Raw genomic sequence first — 23,234 nt, forward strand, 5'->3', positions numbered from 1 at the left:
GATTCGAAGAATAATTATTATTCAATAAGAAATGAATATTTAATTGATAATAGTCAAGTAAATGATTATTGGAATCAAATAAATTTTTCTTTTTTTCAGTGGAAGTAAAATGATTAGTTATTAATAATAAAATGACTATTAAAAAAATATACTGCAAATTTATTAGTTTACCATTTTTTTTTTTTTTTTATTAATTTTAATTTATTTTAATTAATTCAACTATTTTTATTAGTTAATTTAACTATTTTGTTTATTGGTATAACTATTAAATTAGTTACATTACCAAATGGCTAGAGTAACTAACTAAATAGTAACAATAGATAATAAAAATTAATTTATTACTTTAAATTTTGCTTATTTTCCATAGTACCACACGGAAAAAAAAATATTTACCTAAAACAGCGAAACTTTTCACTATAGTAGCAAAAATTTTACTTGTTTCAGTTAAATCTTTCGCTATTCTAGTTACTTTTACTAATTCAGGTAAATATTTTTTTTCCTGCATTATTTTTATAAAAAAAAGCTATTACATTATTATTCTTAAAAAAGTTATTTATTTATTTATTATTATTATTATTTAAAGTGATTAGAAATTTTTCATTTTCTGCCTCAATACTATTTTTTTTAATATTAATTATTTTCATAAAAATTGTGAGAATAATTTATTTAAATTTTTTTTACATTCATTGCATTATTTCAACCATTTTTTTTCTATTTCTCTACATATTTTCTACTTTATTTTTAAATTGAATTTTTTATTTTTGTCAAAAATATTATTATTTTTCATTTAACACTCAATTTTAATCACCCAAAACAAAAGGAGAATAATAAACTGAAAAAAAAAATGTTAAATTAAAAAAAAACAAAATTATCATAAATAGTAAATTGTTTTATTACAAAATACTGTTTTAAAATCTCCCTCAAAAACTTGTGAATTTTTTTTTTTTTTTAAATCTTAACACTAAAGAAATTGGTATGTGTGAATGACAATTACAATTTAGTCGACTTTTTTCAAGTATATATTTACAAGACATATACAGAGCGTGTAGGACTTAAAAGCTAATAGAAGGTTTATTTCATTCGGCGAGCCTCTTTTTCTCTGTTAACAGAAATCTCGTGGCCTGTCATATATGTGATTCGCTTATTTTTTTTTTTTTTTTTCACAAAAGTCGCATGTCTCAACTAATGTCCATTTTTCTACAAATTCAGTCCAAGTTTTAAAAAATTAGTTCTGTCACTTTTGTTTCATTTTTTTTTTTTTTTTTCATTTAATTCATAACTTATTGAGCAAGAAGGATCTCTATTTTTTTCAATAGAAAAAAAAGGACATTTGTATAGAGGCAAACAACTTTTGTGTTTTGAATCTCTCGCCATTAATGGATTGGACTCTACCTAACTAGTTTTATTTTATACATCAACATGTCCGCATACAGAGTATAGTAGTTTTTTTTTTTTTTTTTTTTTGTGTTTTGTTGTTATACGCGCTGCTCCACCTAATTTTCAAGCTTGACGCTTGACTATTGTTAGAGAAGAAATTTTTTTTTTTATATGATAATAGGATAATTTCGAAATAAGTTTTTTTTATTGCTCAGGTGGGGCTTTTCTCGCAACGGGGTGGCGCAACGATCGCATTCACTCACACACACACATTCTCTCTCTCTAAAGCTTGAATCCCTTCAGTCCGATTTTTTTTTTAGTCCAAAGCATGTGAGAGACCTACGGAGAATAATTTATTAAATTAGAATTACATTTTTGTTTTAAATACATTAATTTAAAGAAAAAATATGCTCGACATCTATATAAAAGTATATATATATAGCCGAGGCATTTTACAAGTCAGAAGTCCCTATTTTGCGCACACAACATTCACAGCTTCGCGCAATACATAATATTTGACCCCAACTTGCGAGAAAGGCTCGACGACGAATCTTTTTGTTTTTTTTTCGTCCTTTCTGCACTCGCGTTTGGTCGATAGAAGCCTATTCAGTTTCACGTTGACAAAACGTTCGCAAGACTAGATAATACTGGAAAAAAATTAATAGAGTCAACACGACCGTCATTTCCTTCCCTCAGATCCTCTTTTAATTCTTTCACTCATCTTTTACATTTACCCTCCACACATTCCCAAGTGAATGAGATGACAAAAGAAATTGCAAATTTTTTTCTTTAATTTAGTTTAACTTTTTCCATAGTACCATTACACTTTGCCCTTCTAGAGTAGAGTGGGGTAACAGAAAAAAAATATCTTAAAATTTTGTTAACCGTCATCTCACCCACTTTTTTCTCTCTCTCACTCTCTCTCTCTCTCCTTTTCCATTGCCTGTGTGATTATACTCGCGATACGCACTCGAATAAATTAACTGTAGAAAAGTTTTGTTCTTTATACAAATGTAATATACAATATATATTTTAGTTCTGCTTTTTCTTTCATATATAATATTTATATATTTATAAAATATAGACTATCTATGCGTAAACGTTTTTGTCGTTCGAGAGGAGTATATATATATATATACGAGGGCAGCACATCGCGCTATTTCTCCCTGTATTTTTACGCGTGCTGAATAATAAATAAATTCAACATACATTCAAAAACATCAAGTCATTTTTTTTTAATTGTTAAATGCAGCAACTTTAGTTTTATTTTGTTTTTGTTTTTTCCACTCGCGATATATTTGGTCACTCGCGATCACTCGAATCACATCACTTGATCTATTTTTTTCTCACCATTTCACAGCTCGGGCGTTACAGGATCAAGAAGTCGTTTCTCTGGATCCCTTGAGTCTCTCAATACACCAACACCAGGATGATGCCTTCCCAATGTTGTTGGTTCACATCTACAACCTTGAGCCTTGTGCCTCGCGTAACATGCCTCACAAACTGCAACGCAACCCTTGAATGGCCAATAACATAGCAAACAAGGTAGAACTAGAGTTAATGCTCCAAGGCATGCCCATCTTGCCGTTTTTCTTGAACCAGTACACGAACATGGTTCATCGGCACAATTTCCATTCTCTGATTCAACGCCACTCCCACTGTCGGCACAATGATAAAATAAACCCTTAACACAGCACAAACATGATGCATAATCTAAAACAGTTTCGGCTGAACAAAAACACGAATTGTCACAAAGCCAACGGCTGGGTAATGGTGGTGGTTCCCTACACGATTCACAACGACAACGACCACAAAAATCGCACATTATTGATAGTCCAGTTGAATCGGTGCCCCTTGAATTTGGTGATGTTGCATTTGATGGTTCTTTAGTGAATGAAACTGGTTGTTTTGTTATTGTATTATTGCCAACGGGCGCTGCCGATTGTAATAAATGATTTTGCCTACGTAACTGATGACGATGATGACTATTGTGATAGTGTGCAGCCTTTTGTTGTTGTTGTTGTAGTCTCCTTTCGGTTTTTGGACATTTTGGAGTATCGGCGGCTGATAATGTTCTACCTTGATTATTTTGCAGGAGAATTGGTCTAAATGGTGTTTCAACATATTCATTGGCTATTCTATCGCCATCGGGCCTTGGCACTGTGAGTGTGACTTCGCCCATCGGACTCCTGGATGACTCGTTCGTGGAACGATTTCTTGCGGTGGCAATTGTTGTTGTACCCAATTCTGTTGAATTGGGTAAACTACTGATAATTGTGTCTGCATTTTGAATTCTTCGGGAATTTGTTCGGAAACTATTTGATGAAGATAGTGGTGCAAGGGGTATTGTTAATGGTGTAAAATTTGGCAATCCAGTTGTGTCGGGCAATCTTGGCGGTGGTAGGGGTCGTGTGTGATCGTGGCCGTGTACGCGGGCCAAATTATTTGAAGTGGTTGAAATTGATGATGCGGATGAGGGCGGCCGCGATGGCGGCGATACTGCATTCCGCGACATGGGGAGCGAGCAATCGGTACGGTAGCTCCTTGTACCAAGAGCTAAGGTACGGTTCGTAAGGAGACTGTTTTGATGATGATGGAAGTGATTATCGTGCTGCTGCTGCTGTTGTTGTCTAACGTTCGCATTGACGAGCGCGTCCGTGGTGGATGTGTCTGACCTTGTTGTCGTTGGACTCGGAATTGGTAATCTCTTTGATGAAAGCGACGAACAAAGTGCTCGTTCGCTACCCCATTGTGTTGCAGCCTCTGTTGCTGCTGCTGATGTCGGTGATGTCGCTGGCTGAAATGGCGATGAGTGGGTTGTATTTGTCGTACGCACTGCCCAGCCCGCGCGAGGAGGTAACGTTCTTGGCGACGTCGTTCCATTAGCGAGGGTACAGCAGTGTGCTCCGCGACCGCTTCCTCCCGCCCTCGCGACGCGCGCTTCATCCCCACCTGTAACAAACAAAACAGAAATTCTTTTAGAAAAAAATATTGCCTAACAATTGGACTTTTGTTATTACACATCAAAAAACGCTTTAGGTTTTTGTAAGACCACTTTCAGAATGGAGACGCAAACGTAGACGCAAACGCATCCCAATGCTAATTGTCTGCATTTGCGTCTCCATTCTGGAAGCGGCCTAAGTGGTAATGGTACAGTGGAATCTGCTTATAGCAAGCCAATTTTAAAGTGGATTGATCAGTATCATATTCTAGCAATTCTTTTGGATTTCGTTATTAGTTTGTAAGTGAATTCTTCTGTGGAAGTAAAATCGTAAGTCGAGTATCTGTTTCTGCCAGTTTGGAAAAAACCTACTTTTGAAGTACAGTAACTTAACTTAAGGAAACTCTGTATCATTGAGAAATTTATAGAACCAACGGAACTATGCAGATTTTGTACAGTACTTAGGTACTAATTTCCCAAAGTTTCTACACTGTAAATAGAAGGTACTAAAATAGTACCGATTTTAGGTATCAAAATAGAACTAAATGACAATTAAGTACCTAAAGTAGGTATTAAATGAATACCTTTCGTTTTACAGTGTAATCTATACTTAAAACATATTACAGATTTAGACTCAAAATAAACGCTTTTCTCGTAATTTGTATCAACCATTCTACCACTTCACTGAACTCTCCAACTTTTTCCATCATTTCGATTTTGAAATATCAATCAACTCCAAACTCAAAAAAAAAAGGAAATCATTAAATCAGTATTTATCGCTGTTTTTCCCCCCTGGAAAGAAAAAAAAAAATACATCCGGCGTTCAACATTATACAAATGGATTCCAAGAGTGATCGCGCGACAGAGATGACCGGCTCTTCGGTTCTTTTCTTTTGTGTGTAAGATGCCTGCACGTATATATCTCGTCGAAAGAATCTTATGCGATTGTACTTGTGAAGATAGGAAGGGGCGAGAGCGGATAATATTCGACAAAAGAATGTTGGAAAGGTATATACGAGGCGAGATACCTCAGGTTCAGGTAAAGTCAGTCTCTCCCGAGACCTGAATGAGACTTTTCGAGAATTGAAGCAGATGCACACGCAAGCCGACTATATGGACAGATGGTTACTGCTGCTTCAGAAGAGGTTCGTTTGATCTCGTTTCATTGTCAGGCATCCCGACACAACAGGTATACCCTCTAAACTTCCCAAGAAGCCACATCAGGTTTTTTTTTCTCTCTCTCTCTCTCTCTCTCTTTGCCTTTCCTCCCAATACTTTTACAAAAATTTACTGCACTTTCAATTGGAGAATATTAATATGAATTCACAGAGAAATTAAATCAGAAAGCTTGTTATGATGGACGAAAATAGTAAATCAGACCCCACATGTTGAAAATCAAAACCATGAATTTTGATTTAGATTATCTGAAATATATAGGGGGGGAAAAAAAACAATCATACTTGTAAATATATTAAAACATTCCTGACTCTCATATTTCGCAAGGTGTAAAGCAAAGTTTTGTTAGTCACAACATGAGCCTTTTGTTTCTTGTATCTGCACGTGCTGTTGTCATCCAATAACACTGAGTCATTGTCTTTTAAAGACATACTCTATCTCAATATAAATGAAAAAAATATTCTGATTTTTTAACAAGGAAATGTTTTTGTTGACTCTCAAGATGATAAAATAAAAAAAATCTGACATGAATTAGAATGCAAAATTCCTAATGTTAAACGAAGAGAATCACGATTAAACTAGACTCTGGCGTCTACGCGTGGGCGCTCATCGGACTCCTGGGCGCCTACTCTCTTTTCTCCTGATGAAAATCAACGGTTAAAACATTGCTTGAATCTCTCACGATCGAGACGGCATCGTGATCGTAGTCGTTGAAGACGACGAGGGAGACGGTTTACCAGTGACGAACACCGACAAAACCTCCCACTCAATTCTGAAAATAGTATATCATGCACACCCAAATCTCGCCATCATTTTACGTAATGCATTGATCTCTCTCTGGATTTAATTACGTCAACCCACGTTGATATAATGGTTATCATACTTCATATACTGCTTTTGATTTAAAAGAATGAAGTCGTTCATAAATAAATTTTTTTTTTTCTCAAATGGTGCACGCTACGAGTATGCACGAATGAATCAGCTGTCGTCTATCTATTGACTGTCAGCAGTTGTCCTTGAAGTCTATATTTGTCAATTGAAGTGTATTCAATTCCACACATAAAACAGATTGTGTGTAGGATTTAAAAATGACCTAAATTTCTGGAACAGTATCAATGATTCTCTTCTTTAATGAAGGTTGATCAATGAACATTTATATATATTTTTTTTTCAAAATTCATACTAAACTCATTAAAATTATTGTATAATTTTTAAAAATTCATCTTTAAAACAACGAATAGTTTTTCTTATTGTGTGTTCACATTGCATATATATCCGCGTGACATAAGGCTATATAGAGAAACAAGCAAGCCATTCAAGTAGCTCTGAAAAAGGAATGTATAACTATCGGCTGTCGATTGCCATAGGTCAAAGCTTTTAGTCACTATACAGACAGATAGACGCGAAATTTTGTAAGCGATAATATAATGTGGGAATTGTTTCTGTGTCTCTCTCTCTCTCTCTGGCAATTTTTTTTTCCTGAAGCATTTTAATGCTTATCGTTTTTGTTTTTAACGAGCCGCAAGATAGTCTTTAAATTCTCAGAACAGAGAGAATCTAGTTAGAGAAGATCAATTCAAAAAATTTTGTTTCTAAACGGAAATAAATTCTAAATTCTTCTAATTCGAAAAATTCTGAAAATAATAAATTAATCCAAAAATAGGGTTTTTTTTCTAACTACTTACGAGAAATTCATGGGCTAATCATTAATCCAGTTCGTTATATCCAATTCAATAAACACATATTCATATTTTAAAACTTGTAAAGCAAAAATACAATGTTTTCTAAAAATTATGACTAGAGAGGTTTTTTTTAGAAAAATACACTAGAACAGTTAGGAAACGATTTTCAAATCACACATACACAGGACACACCTTTTTTGCAAAAAAAAAACTGTTATATTTCTAATTAAATCGAAAAAAACAACTTTAGTAAAATATTTTTTCATCTAAATGAAAAACAAAAAATATTTTATGAAAAATGAAGAAAAATTGGCAAAGAATTTGAAAAATTAACACGCACACCAACAGCCGACAGGCGACTGACTTGGTGAGTTTGTTGAGTAGTACATGAGAGAGAGAGAAAGAGAGAGAGAGAGAAGGGCGAATGGGTGGAGGATGTGATGAGATTCGCAAATGAAGAGTGGGGGGAAAGAGGTATCAAGCTACGGAGAGGCAGGAACGTGGCGCCATCTGCCGAGTTCTCCAAGCAAACACTCGTGTGCGCCTTGAGCTTTTTATGAATGGATGGAAGCTATCATTCAAGTTTCGAGTTGAATGAAAGCATTACCACTGCGTGTACCGTCGTCGTCGTTCCTCCCCCCCCCCCACCTTTTAATATTGTATAGAATGACGATGACGACTTTTTAACGACCATTATTTTTCGGCGGCAGATTCGAAACAACTTCATTATAAACTATCTTTAAGCGAGATATTTCATACCCCACTGCCTATATAGTATCGACACTGTGGATAGATAATGTTACATAGCCGCGAGAAATCTTGTTCACTTCTGTTTTTTTTTTTTTAAACTAATAGAGCTCTTAACGCAGTGATGCATGACACTGTTATTTTTACATTTGTATTGATATACAAAATGCTGATTCTTAATGCAAATAATGAAAATTGTCGATAAAATAAAGCACTCTAAATCTGAATTAGTGAAAATTTCATCAGTGGCTCAGTTTTCTTTAATTCACCAATGGAATTGCTGTGGTTTTTTTTTACTGATTCCCAGGTGAAATTCCATTGGTGAATTGAAAACTGAGCCACTGATTCAGATTTAGAGTGATGATTTCGTAACGAACAATGATTCTAGGATTGTTTACTGAAAGAAATTTTGCAATTATCTTCAGTATACAAATTAAGAGAATATAAAGATCAAATTCGCTTTGGAAAATACAGTTGACAAATTCCATATTGAAACTAAAAAAAGGGTGTTGAAACCGAGAGCGTATATGATTATTGAATCGCAGCTACATACAACTGCTACTGTTACAACCGTTACCGACCTACATTACGAAAACTCATTTTACTCCGCAAGTAGAATTGAAACTTATAGTCTCTCTCTCTCTCTCTCTCTCTCTCTCAACTATTTTGTATCGAGAAAGTTAGATTGCATATTTAAAGTCACGAGAGAAGTTTCTACACCTCGCTACATTCGAACAAATGGTATTCTGGAATCAGAATTCAGTCAGAAATAACAAAAAAATGAAACCCAAAGAAGAAATGGAAAAGAAGTCAATGTTTTCAGGTTTGTATTGTGTAGCAAGGCCCACAGGAAGGTCGACTGCCGCAATCGGCGCATGCGCAAGGTTCAATCCTTACGTGAAACGTATAGAAGACATGATGACGGTGTTGGTATCGACATGACGTGATAGTTCCCGTAACTATATAGCATGAATTAACTGTATCTAATCTAAAAAAATATCCAGTGGGACTACTTTCTACTGTGTGTGTCTGTGACTCATCTCATAAATGTAAAAGATCATTTAAAAATAGAATTCTTATTGTTTGCACTTTTTTGCATACGTCAAGATTTCATCTTCCTTCCTCAATATTCACTCAAAAATATTATCAAGATTGACATTTTTCCAGTATCATCGGTTGTTGACCCATTGGCAATTGGGTTCAATATTTATGTTTTCTTTATGCCGAAGAGGATATATTGTATATAATAGCGAGTAATCAAACCAAAGTCAAAGTTGATGTAAAATAACAAGTGGCGAATATAAGTTTAAAATAACACATCAATTCATTCACAAGTATTGCTCGCGGCTCATTGTAACAGTACTCTTGCGTATATCCAGTAGCTGTTTAAGTATATGACCTTCGACCCTGATATAGTTCCTTATACTCGAAATTGACTCGCGCGCGCAGAATCGATTCATTTGAAATGATTTTAGAATCGCTATATGGTGTTATAGTTTCTTTAGAATTTTTCCCTATAGGATATCTTCTTCTGGCATGCTATACGAATGTTCTATATTTATCCTACTCGTTAATTCTATCTTCGTCGTGCAACGTTCATTCATGACTACATCTGTCTTTGTCACGCACTCTGTTGTAATTCCCATCTTTTTCCGCACATGCTCTGTCTTCATTCAAACTTTCTCTCTGTCTTTCTCTTTTTTACAAAAGCTTGTTCGCCATATTTAGCTTTTCTCGCAGGGTTGTTGGATTTCCTTATTGGTACATTAAGAACATGATGGATTGATTATCAAGTTGACAACTTAACAAGAAACTTGTCTTCATTCATCTCACTTTGTGAATAACATATCAAAATCGGAATTTTGAATTTCTATTTTGATAAATATGCCCAGATGTACTGGTACTGGTTCGCACTTTCTGGCAAAATTCGTAATATATCTGTAGCTAGAAATTCGATAACATGGTGCCGTTTCTAAACTACCTAAAATATAATTAGTTACTTCTTCGTAATCAATGATACACTAAATTAGAAACCTTTAAGATAGATATACAAAATTAAATTCCAAAGATAGGTTTTTTTTTGAAACTTGTGATAAACATGACGGAAAGCGTTTCTTAAGGTCCTTCACCTGGTCTCCAAATAGCAAGACAGAGAAGGCCGAGATTAGTTAATCCCAGAATTCTGTCTAATACAAAGTCGAAACATCAAACTGCTTCCTCAGAACCCAAACGAGATCTCTTGGCCAAGTTTGCCGGATAGTAGGAGTTTGCGAAGAAGCTGTGCCAAGAAACAAGAAGCGTTTACAATCCATTTCAAAAACGTTGACTCCGTCTCGAATCTCAAGTATGTAAACAGTCTCTCTTTCTGGTCGCATCAAATTTATTATTTCCACTTTAATTGTAAAAAAATAGGTATTAATGAGTGAAAAATTCTTTGCATTTTCATATACTTAAATGCACACACAAAGCAAATAATTGTTGGGCAATAACAACTTTGGATCAAAGAGAGGCCGACGTTGTGACGCTTCTGTATTTTCTATATTCTACAACTCCAAGAGATTCTCTCGATGAGACATATACAGAGGAACATCTGGTACGTGAATCGCCGCGTGGGGTTGGACTCTCTTCCTCTCGAACAAGAATCACGCAAAAACTTGGCGACTCCTCGCGCCTCACGTTCACAAGCAACCTCTAAAATAACGCGCGACCTCTCCTTCTCGCACACTTCTCTCTCTTTCTTGTCTTTACTTGCCCCCTATCTTCTTTTCGATCTCTCGTCACCCCCCTTTCTCTTTTCCTTCTTTGCGTGGGCCTCTCTTATAATTATTTTTACGACAATTTTCTTTTAAAGAGTAGAAATTATTTAATTGGTAAATGGAATTTATCAAAATACACTCGAGAGAGAGAGAGAGAAAAGATCCGAAGAGAGTGGAACGAACGAGGGGTTTTATGGGACTGAGCGTGACCGGATAGAGGAGGCAAGGGGTTCGGACCCTGACGAAGGAGAGATGAGGAGGGACTGACGGCAGGAGGAGGAAAAGAGAGAAATATCAAAGTGGCCAGAGAAACAGAGACAGAGAAGTAGAAGCTTCTTGTACGCAGTGTGACAGTGTGATTCCAGTCAGTGGCGACCTGTTGGTGTTGTTGCATATAGTACTTGAATGTGTTGTTGGCTCCCGCGGTTACGCGTTTCACACACACACACCAGTCGATCTCATGTACATTCACCAACACTGTTGCCAGTTTAACAGCGACTTGTAGAGGCCACAGAGAGAAAGAGAGGTATGGGCGAAGCTCAGTTACCCGCTACCCAAGAGCCCGTATGAGCGGTTATGTACCCCGGTTGGTAAAAGAGGGGGCAGGGAGGCTGTGAGACGGGAGACACAAATATAAAACCACATTCTCATATTGCCGAATCATTAGACCTTCAAAACAAACGAATTTTTTTTCTTCTATAATTCAAAAGAGAGTACGGAATTGATTTAAGGTAATAAAAGAAAATATTTTTTCAAGTCGGTCGTCGTACTTTTGGTACATGATCATCATTCAAGGCATCGCCCGTTACGCACGCGAGAAAAAAAACACGCACTATATACGCGGTGTCGAAAGATAAAAGGAACGCCAACTATATAAATCGTCATTCTCTCTCTCTCTCTCTCTCTCTCTCTCTCTCTCTCTCTCTCTCTCTCTCTCTCTCTCTCTCTCTCTCTCTCCCTCTCTCTCTCTTTTGCTCGGCTGCTGAATTCACTTATATACTACTCGTTAAAAAGTTATGCAGTCAACGGTAGTTGATGAAATATTATTTAATGCCTATTTACTTCCAATTTTTATCTGATTTTAAATAACCATTTAATCAAAATCACCTATGTAGGGTATCCGTACTGGCGATGCAAGAAAAGTATCTTACACTCTAATTCTGAATCAGTGAAAATTTCACTGACTTATTCAAATCGGTGATTTAATTTTCTTTAATTCAACAGTGGAATTAAAAGAAAACTGAGCCACTGATTTGAAGTCAGTGAAATTTTCATCGATTCAGATTTAGACTGTAAAATATACTGCAAAAAGAAGTATTAAGATGTTTTGGTAGCGTTTTTAAGACATTAAGATATGTCTTAAAAACGCTACCAAAACATCTTAATACTTCTTTTTGCAGTGGATTGTACACCTTCTGCGTAGCATCTTTTGTGCCTTATAAACCTAATTAAGATACTTTTGATAAATTTTTAGAAACATCTTTTTTAGTCTCATCAAATGACTACATACCATAAAACGTAGTAAGTCCAAAGTAAAAAGTAAGTCGCTTTTCCGTAAGGTTTGAAAATCGTTTGGTCAGATCTTTCGACTTTCAAACTTACACTGTAAAACGAAAGGTATTAATTTAATACCGACTTTAGGTACTAAATTGTCATTTGGTTCTATTTTGATACCTAAAATCGGTACTATTTTAGTACTTTCTTTTTACAGTGTATCGAAAAGCAACTTACTAGGTTTTTACTTTGTACAACAGATGACTACTTTTTACATCACCAGTACTGAATTTCGGCAATTTTTTATAGGATACTATAACAAATCGTATATCTGTTTGATACCACAAAAATACCTTATTTCAAGAAAGGAATGCATATTCCAGTAAACCAGAATCACACACAGTTGACGTAAATTATACGTGCCTCTACAATTTTTTTTTTGCTAATCTTTGCGCTTTATGGCCTTGTTCTCAAAATAAACTTGAAGATGAATTCTTTCTAAACAATTTTATTATTTACATTAAGCATTCTAGAATTCCCATCATCTTCCAAAAAAGGGAGTACTCATACGAGCAACAAGAAATTTTTTGAATGTAAAGGGTATACCACTAAAGGGACACGCAACACCGGATATCCTCCAGACGTTGCCAATGCGGTATGCGTGCGTGCTTGCTATGTCGTTTTCTCTCTTTCTCTCTCTCTACCCTCTCAATATCGAATCTTCGAAAAAGATATCCGAGTGAATGTAGAAAAAAAAGAACCAATATATTTTAATTTTCAAAACCGAAAAAAAATTTGTTGCAAAAAAATATGCAATTGAGACATTAATTTTTTTTTTTTTTTCATTTAAAAGGCCTTTCTTTTCGCCAAGTAAGGGATCGTGCAATGAATTTCAATCAGAGTTTTGTAATCGGATGATGATTTTAGTAGCGCAGAAATGAATGGATGAATGAAATATACGTGCTTGATCCGCGAAGAAGGGAATTGTGAATCTCTCTCTCTCTCTCTTTCTCTAATGCGACTGCGTCAGTTGTCATTGAGTGCGATGACGATTACGAGATTGCAAAGTGTCTTATATTGACAAATACAAATATATTTCTCCTATACACGCATAATTGTAATTGAAAATAAACTACGCAGCAAAACTTATGAAAATTTATACAGGTGTTGTGACTTATTCTTTTTATAAATTCTAGGAAACAAAGCAAATAACCGTTCATTTTTTTTTTTATTCCTCGACGAGTTTTATCAATGAACTTATATTTGTGTACTTGTCTGTATGTGTGTATTTATATGTATGTGCCTACGACATGACGTGTTTACGAACTATCCTTCTTTCTAACTACTAAATAGTTGTTTGCATTACCAGTCACGAATCTATTCCACTTCCTCAATTCATAATTTTAATTCAACCTTCGGAGCCAAAAAACTTGCTTGATCGAAAAAAAAGAATTTGATGTCGTTATTATTCTATTTTTTTTTTTTCATTTTTTAAAGCTTAATCTAAATTTTCAAGCATTGCGATAAAAGAAACAAATAAAAAAGTCGAAGGGGGAAAAAAAAGAATTTTTAAAGAGCTCGAAGGTAATTTGAGGTTGGTGGAAAGGTCGTTGTTGGCGGTCGCAGGTAACAGACTCCTTTGGGTCCTTGCACGTCCCTTGCCCTCCATCTGTCTGTGTCTGGTTTTCTCATTTCAATATATATATATGTATTTCTGCTTCTCTTGGAGTACTTTCCATCTCGCTCTGTCGCCTTATGGCCGCGCCAACTCACTCGAAATGGAATGTGGACGCCATATGGCTGGGGCCTCCACCCACCCAAACGGACCAACAAACCACCCACTCGTACATACATACCTCGTGCACGCGTATGATACCCTACACCCACTGCGTGTATACAGCGGTTGGCACCACTGAACGAACAAACACGTCAAAAAAACTATTTTTGGCTCCTCTGTGTATAAATACATGTGTGCGGGAGGAAGAAGTTTTAAAATCGCGTTGTGCAGTAGCGGCACTCATACACACACATCACTTAGTGTCTCAACTCATTAGAATATTTCAACTCAATAATATATATATATAATATTAAAAATACTTCTTTGAAAAAAAAAACTAGTTCGCTCATTGATGAAGAGCTAATCTTCAATTTTTTTTTTCTCTCGTCATTAACAACAATATTTACTCTGTAATCACTTAATTATACTACTTTTCCGGTTATCGTATGTTCGCGTCTACTCTCGATAGTCGAATAAACAGTAAATAAAGATAAAATTTTGTTGAAAAATTCCCGTACAATTAAAATGATTTATAGGTCAGCGTCACTCGTCCGTCTTGAACTTTACATAATGTACAATATTGTTACGCTCATTTGCAAATATGGTGACCAGCATGATAAAAAAAGAAAAAGCGCGTGCTTTTTAAAAACGTGAAATATTTCTCAATAAAATATCTTTTTTTTAATTATATTATATAGTAATAAATATTTTCAAAAAAATTTTTTTTTTTTACATTTTAAAGAGAAATAATAATAAATATATATATACAGGAAATTGTTAAATTACGTTACGAGACAGATAGTCTTCCGGACAATTTCCACTCATAGAGTTTGGTATTATCATTGAGAGATAAGTTGAGAAACCTTAACGCATATCTGTTTTGAGAATGAAATACAAATAACAAATAAAAAAAAAAGAGGGAACAGATAAATAGCGGTAAAAATTTTTTTTTTTTGGAGCTAAGAAAATTTTTAAATTTACAAAATAAGGTGAAAGAAAAATCATACAGCCGATAAACCAGTGGGAAATTTACCATTGGCAACATAGAAAATTAAAAGGCAATAAGCTGCAACGCTTATTATTTTAATCCAATTTTGCATATATTTTAATAAATTTTGGTATTAAAATAAGCAAAATTGGATTAAAATAATAAGCGTTGTAGCTTATTGCCTTTTAATTTTCTGTGAAAAAAGTGGCTCAATATTGTACCATCATTGGTCCTATAATAGTCCAATGATTACTATTGGCAATTTCCCATTGGGAATCTATGCAGATTTAATTTTTTGTCAAACAGTATCTCTATCAAAAATTGACTGCAGTACTGCCAGTATTGGCGCAATATACTGCTGCCGCACTAGTAGTAAAGTCAATTTTTACCAAGTTTGTAGAAAATTATAGAAAATAGCCAAAAGGAGAAAAAAGTAAATAAAAAATATTGAAGATTTAGAAAAAAAAGAGAGAGAGAGAAAGCAAAGACGAAGGGGGATATAGATAACGGGGTTGGCAAACATTGATACCGTGGCGCATGCTCCACAGTGTCGCTATAACTTCGGTCTTGAATTACTTCTTGCTTTATAAAATCATCATCATTGGTTAATTAACACGACCTAGAGATTACACAAATAAGTAAATTTTTCCTATAGCAATATCAACGATTTACAAAAAGACGAAATCAAAATTTTCAAGAAATCAAATATTAAAACATACTTCTAACTTTTTAACATAATTGACATATTGCGAAAAATGTTTAGAAAATCATAAAAATAAAAGTAGATATATTTGCGAATTGGTCAGAAATTGTAAACCTAATATAAATAATGATAAAAGGGCGTTGCAATTTACTCCTGAAGATAAATTAATCGTGAGGTGGATCGACCGACCCGTAGTCATATAAATAAACAATTTCCTCGTTCGAGGCTAAATGATATTGTAAACATCTTGTTTTTTTTGCATTCAACTTTTCATTTAAATTATTCAATTTTCGAATTAAATAATCATATACATATAGAGTTCAAATAGAGGAATGTTATATTCTAAGGCATTAGGGAATCTTAATTTAAGAGGCGTAATGTTTTTTTATTTTGATGAATTTACATTGCATTAGCGATTCTTATATCTTAAAATTTACTGTTATAACGATAAAGGAGATAAATTTTTTGTATTTAACTTATGTTGATACAATTTTAAGTACAATTCAATTTAATATACTAGTAAAATACTTCTGAAATAGTAGAAATTTACTCCGTAAATATTAAATTTATATTTCTCGAGTAAAAATTGCCAAAAATGCGCAGAAACTGCGGACAGTTTAAATTTTATTTTCCAAGTATAGTAAAAGTTACTTTATTACAATACCGAAAAAATGTTATTCTGCTCTCTAAATCTGAATTAGTAAAAATGTTTACTAATTTGAATTAGTGACTCACTTTTTGCTTCTGAATTAGTAAAATTTTACTAATTGTTAGTAAAAGTTACTAATGATTAGTACAATTTTACTAATTGAGAAGCAAAAAGTGAGTCACTAATTCAAATTAATAAACATTTTTACTAATTCAGATTTAGAGAGTGAATAAAATATACCTTTTTAGTATTTAAGAATATTTCCCATGTATTTTATTCTTATAGAGGTAGAATATTAAATACCGAATTTTTTAATTTAAAAAACAGTCTAAGAATCTTTTCTTATTTTAAGAGTAATTCGAACTCTACAGGGAGAAAAAAGGAATAAAGTAACTTTTACTATACTTGGAAAGTAAAATCTATGTCCGCAGTTTCTGCGCATTTTTGGCAATTTTTACTCCAGAAATATAAATTTACTATATATTTACGGAGTAAATTTCTACTATTTCAGAAGTATTTTACTATTTTCACAGTAAATTTTACTATTTCCGGAGTCAAAATTGCCAGAAATGCTCAGAAACTGCGTACATAGATTTTACTTTCCAAGTATAGTAAAAGTTACTTTATTCATTTTTCCACATTTCTCCATAAGAATAAAATGGATTGAATTCTCAAATACCAAAAAGATATTCTTAAATTTAGTATATGACGTTTTTTTAACCGAGAGTTTCAAATTAAAAATTCTGATGCATAAAACAAAAATCACAAATTTTTCAAATACAAAAAATTCCCTTTGGGTTTATAGACAATTTGCAAAGTTTTAAGAGACGATTTAAGAAGAAGAGATGCTTGGGGCTAAAAGAAACCTCGATTCTCGCCCACGCAAAAGACGTTACACACACATATACACAAACTACGAATGCCAAAGCGATTCCTTCCACCTGCGTATAGAAATGCTTCGGCCCTGTGTCCCGCGTGTGCACTTTTGCGTCTCGTAAACCGGCCCCAAGATTTCTTTCGCGACCAAGGAGCGGTCCATAGAAGCGCGTGCATACCTATATGGGCAGCGTGGAAATCGTGGTTTCATTCATGCGACTGCCTTCGAAGAGAGTATATATATATATATATGTGTGTGTGTGTGTGTAGGTCGATGCGTGGCACGTTTGAATTTCTCAAGAAAGAATCAGTGAGTTGTGTGTGCCCCCACACGCATACACCTACTCGTGCACGTAATTCCACACCATCAAACACAATTTATACACTTATAGAAAGAGAGAGAGAGAGAGAAAGACTTGTCAGACACCCATATATACTTATTAGAGTTACAAACCGAAACGAGTGGAAACTTTCTCGCAACTTTCTATATCTCTTGACGTTTCATTCACTATATATATATAAACACTTTGACAATGTCAAATCTGTCTAGAAATGAAAATTCGATTCTAAAATATAACACCCTTGATGTGGGTTTATAATGGAGTATATTGTCAGAAAGAAATTTTCAAGGTTTAGATGAAATCGCACCTAATTTTATTTTTATTAATGATTGCTATATATTTAAATGAAAATTTGAATGCTAATTTTTCATTAGGTATATATATTTATTGAAAGAGTTTATTATCGATATTTTAATTCGCTTTCTCAATAATGAGTATTTCTACACTTGATTTGTAAATATTTTAGATACACTGCAGTTGGCGTGAAAGGTCGATTATGATACTCTGTTGTAAACCGATTGTAAATCTGAGGTGATAAGTAACAGCCGCAGACTCTATACTTTCTAGTTTAGAGGTATATGAACTGAACCTACTGGTCTTACATCAATTACACTCAAGAGATGTTGTTACTTTATTAATTTATCAATTAATTCTATTCTATTGAAGAGGCAACAATGTTATTATAGTTACATTTATCCGATACGATAGTGAAACAGAATTTACACTGCAAAAAGAAGTATCTTATTTTATGATGTTTTGGTAGCGTTTTTAAGACATTAAGATATTTAAAATGTCTTGATATCTTAAAAACGTTACCAAAACATCTTTAAATAAGATACTTCTTTTTGCAGTGTACGAATTGTAACAATGTTTCTTATTTTGTTTCAAAATCAACAAGAATTTAGTCTTCTATATTTAAATAACGGAAACCTATTTCTTTCTATTTCAGAGCTTTATATACACGGAGAAAAATGGAAAAACGAATAAAGTTACTTTTACTATTCTAAAAAAAGTAAAACTGGAAGTATCCGCAGTTTTGGCGCGGATCAATTTTTATACTCCAGAAATATAGTAAAATTTACTATTTCAAAAAAAAATTTTACTATTTCAGAAGTAAATTCTACTATTTCTGGAGTGAAAATTGACACAGAAATGCGGAAAGTTCAGGTTTTACAAGTAAAAGTTACTTTATTCGTTTTTCCATTTTTCTCCGTGTATTCATGAAACTTGAAAAAAAAATGTCTAACCTTGTTATATGCCATATTTTTGGGTAAAAAATTAGTAGTAATTTACACACAAAAAACAAATACTCACAGAAAATTAAAAGGCATTAACATAAGCTGCAACGCTTATTATTTTAATCCAATTTTGCTTATTTTAATCCATTTTGGTATTAAAATAAGCAAAATTGGATTAAAATAATAAGCGTTGCAGCTTATTTTAATGCCTTTTAATTTTCTGTGCTGAAACCGTTAACATCTTAAAATAAAAATGCCTGAAAACTAGCGTAATTTTAATCTTAAAACTGGATTAAGTCAATTTTATGATTTAAAATCATACACTCAAATTTGAAATTCAGTAAAAATGGTTCTAATGTTAACGGTTTTAGTCAAAAGTGAACTATTAAGTAAGTATTATTTTTTAGTGTGTATAAGTTCTATGTAATTTTGATTTATCAGTTAGTGGTTATCTAACTAATCGTATAATTAAATATTGTGTATTTAAGTGTTTCTATTTCTGAGAAACAGATCATTTTCAAAAATAATATTAACAAATAAAAAAAGATTATTCAATGAGAAATTTAAGAAATGCCTTCAAAAAATGAAAAAAATCATTGAAACAAGAGAATTAAAGCCGAAAAATACGAGAGAACTATTTGGATACTATAGAAGTTTGCGAATGTTTTGCTGCTTTACTCATTAATATCAGGGATAAATTTACTTAATTCTCGATTTTATTTTATTCATTCAGCTAACATTCTTTAGCGTCTCTATCATCAATAGAATGGCAATATTGGAACAGAAAAACTAAAACTATATTTTCTAAATATAAAAGTCAATTATTTCATATCTTTTGGCAATATAACTAACAAAATAACTGTGTCAGCCAATAAAATAAATGAAAAGTAGTACAAAATAGTCCTCCCACATTCATCGCACATCTAAAATACGATTGTTTCATTCATATTATTTTTCTGTGATGAAATTTTCTACATCCAAAATACAATATTTAGTTTCACCAACTCGTATGAATTAATAGTAATTAAAGCAAATTTAACTACTCGCTCATTGGTCGGTTTAAAAATTTAATCAACTCTTAATGTTGAAATCGGTTCTAATAAGATACATTCAGAATTGTTAAAATTAATTTGAATCAACTGCTAATATAAGTATACCAAATCAGTGAAAATTTCACTGATACTTATATTGGCAGTTGATTCAAATTAAGAAAGTATTATTAAAAATTTACACTCTAAATCTGAATCAGTGAAAATTCAAATCAATGGCTCAGTTTTCTTTAATTCCACTGTTTGAATTAAAAAAAATTGAACCACCGATTTGAAGTCAGTGAAATTCAGATTTAGAGTGATAAGTACACAGAAAATTAAAAGGCATTAAAATAAGCTGCAACGCTTCTTATTTTAATCCAATTTTTCTTATTTTAATCCATTTTGGTATTAAAATAAGCAAAATTGGATTAAAATAAGAAGCGTTGCAGCTTATTTTAATGCCTTTTAATTTTCTGTGTATCTAAAAAGTACACGGAAAAAAAGAAAAAGTAATTTTTACTACTTTCATAGTAAAATGGAATCTGTCCGAAGTTTCTGCGCATCTATGGCAACTTTTACTCCAAAAATAGTACAAATTTGCTCCAGAAATAGTAAAATTTACTCCAGAAATAATAAAAATTATTACAAAAATAGTAAATTTTACTATTTTTTGAGTAAAAGTTGCCAGAGATGCGCAGAAACTTCGGACAGGTCCAATTTTACTATGAAAGTAGTAAAAATTACTTTTTCTTTTTTTCCATGTATAAGAAAAATTGGTTTTTCACATTATTAGATTGTAAAGATTTTAGTCCTCTATAACCATATATAGACAAAGTAAATGATGCCATCTTACATTCCTTTCAAGTTCATGTTTGCTGCATATATATGATATCAAGATAATTGTGATTCTCAAAGTGCCTGCGCGTGCTTGCAATTAGTAATATCTTCAAACCCATACTTTTATATGTTTCTCAGTCAGTCGTGTTAAGAATTTTTGATGCGTTTTTATGATAAGTATATATTTCCAATGAGTATTGATAAGTTATTCTGATTGTGTGATTACGATTTGATTTGTTTTTTTTGAAAACTAAATTTGGGGAAATGATTTTTTTGAAAACTTACCGTTACGACTTGGAGGCCGTGGGGGCGCAGGATAGTTGGGCGGTGTCAGCGGCGGCGGTGGAGGTGGGGGCGGCACCTGCTGCGACGAAGACGTTGAAGATCCGAGGATCCTCAGCGTTGAGGGACTCAGATTGTTGGGGGGCCAAGGTGGGCGCCGCGGAGGCAGCGCCGGGGGCGGGGAACAGTCCAAGGTATCCACACTTCCACACTTTTAATGCACCTACTACACTGAAGAAACGTCCTTCACACTACTCCAACACCCGCGTTAATTTCGATGCACCTTTTTCAATGTATTAAAAAAAAAAAAACCACAGAACGCACAAATTTTTAAGATATTCCTTTTTTTTTGAAAGAGTTGGCAGTAAACAGCCTCCTTCATTCACTGCTTATTTTATACGTGTGGCAGAAATAGCCTGCTCGCTCGATCTTCTTTTCGAGTGTACTGCCAAGCCTGGTTGGCTCCCTCTCTCTTGCACTCCCGCATTCGTGTCACGCGGCGTCGACGACTCACTGCACCAACAAGAAGAAGAAGAAGAAGAAGACACGACGTCGCAGAACAAGAAGAAAAGAAGACTAGAGGGCTCCGATCTGGTCCTCGTCGAGCATCGCCTCTCGACGAGGCTCGCGCTTGCACGCAGGCACGCACGCCAAAAACTCACAGAGTTAACCCTCCCTTCCCTCTTCGTTCAACACTCTCTTCTCTTCGGTTTTGTGAAGTAAAATCTTCTGCTCCCCACCTTGCTTCCTTCTTCTCCCTCTTGGCGAGCGGCACCCCACCAACAGGTGCGTAACTCGCTTCTCAGTCGCCCCCTCTAATTCTTCCGAAGCCACGATTTTCATCCAAAATATTTCCTCCACGTTTCACTATTCTACGCCAATGGGGGAAAAAAAAAATTTTTTTTCTCTTTCCAAAATCCACGCGCTTCTTTATATTCGATACAAAAATGAAATTCTTCAAAAGAATCTTTATGGCGTCTCCTTAACTAATTTGCCTTCTTTTTTCACCTTTAATTCTTTCCCTAAATTCATCATTTTCTTTACTTAATTCAATTCCTTCAGGAGCATTACTGTCACCATATTTTTTATCATTATTATGATCCATCATGACTTCATACACAAAATAGATAACTAATATACTAAATAAATTAGGTGTAAACAATCCTTTTTTTTTTGCAGCAATAAATTTTATTCCCTCCTTTTTGAAAATTTCAATTGAAAAAAAAAAAAAGAGAGGTAAGACCTCGAGACAAGTTCAGCTGGACTCGGCGGCCATGTCGCTGTGCTTCATCCAGGGCCGTATTTCCAATTGCGGCCCACTTCTTTCTTTCTCTCTCTCTCTCACTCACAATTCCTTTCTACAATTTATATCCAAAAAAAACAATCCCTATCTCCAAATCATCACACTAATTCACTATTCATTTTCAATCTCCCTCATATATATCACTTATAACTTCCTTTCACTTGAATTATCCTTTTTCTCACAAACACAAATATTGTAAATTAATCACAAAAATTGTAAATTCCTTTTTTAAGAACTGTTAAACATAGGCGTTGGGTGTTTTTTCTTTTTTTTTTTTTCTTTAAAAAAAATGGTAAGAAAAACGAATTTTTTTTTTTTTTTTTTGACGAGAGTCAATATAGTTCCAACCCGCGACCTGCCCTCTACGTTTCTGAGCGTTCGACCGCCGGCTACGCTCAACTCAACTCGTCGCTGTTAGTTCGTGGGTTTCTGTGGGTGGGGTACATCGCGCATGCGCATTTCTCGTCCGATGTTTACCATTCCCTTGCCCCGCGATACTTCAGCACCTAGGTTAGACGACGGCACGACCAAATCCCCACTCCACCCACACTTGGACGCCATTCCCTCAGGCCAGACGTGATACTTCATTCATGCTCGTATTGTGCGCGATCAGGGCCGAAACCTCTTAATTCGCGGGCCCCCCCTCCTCTCTCTCTCTCTCTCTCTCTCTACTTCCGTTCGGCCAAAAACGGATGTAAATTTTCTACTCATTTTTTTTTTTTATATCGAGTTCCGTGTACAATCAAAAATAAAAAAAAAGAAACTCAATAACACACGGAATATTCCATTCACATTCCAAGAATATTCAGAATATTCATTTGGAATATTTCATTCATATTCCAGGAATATTAAAATGTCCGACCTTCGGAATATTCCACTCGAATATTGAGGGAATGTTCCATTGGAATATTTGGAGAATTTTTGGTTGGAATGTTGAAGGAATATTCCATCAGAATATTGAAGGAATATTTAATTGAAACATTATAAAATCAGTAATAATTGTTTGATTTTTTATTATTAAAAAATATTAGTACAA

At 34.0% G+C, this 23,234-nt stretch overlaps 1 protein-coding gene across 1 annotated transcript; it reads right to left on the bottom strand.

The window, feature by feature from the left end:
* Nucleotides 1-996: 996 nt before the first annotated feature.
* On the bottom strand, nt 997-22,786 carry LOC127284860 (protein sprouty). The gene is made up of 3 exons (XM_051310557.1): nt 22,676-22,786; nt 20,899-21,106; nt 997-4,329 (listed from the first exon to the last, which is right to left on the bottom strand). The coding sequence occupies exons 1-3, from the start codon at nt 22,784-22,786 to the stop codon at nt 2,732-2,734; spliced, it is 1,917 nt and encodes a 638-aa protein (XP_051166514.1). The 3' UTR covers nt 997-2,731.
* Nucleotides 22,787-23,234: the final 448 nt, after the last annotated feature.

The sequence above is a fragment of the Leptopilina boulardi genome, unplaced genomic scaffold (assembly GCF_019393585.1).
Source record: "Leptopilina boulardi isolate dan_hultmark-lab unplaced genomic scaffold, ZJU_Lbou_2.1 LbouV2_327, whole genome shotgun sequence".
Lineage (NCBI taxonomy): Eukaryota > Metazoa > Arthropoda > Insecta > Hymenoptera > Figitidae > Leptopilina > Leptopilina boulardi.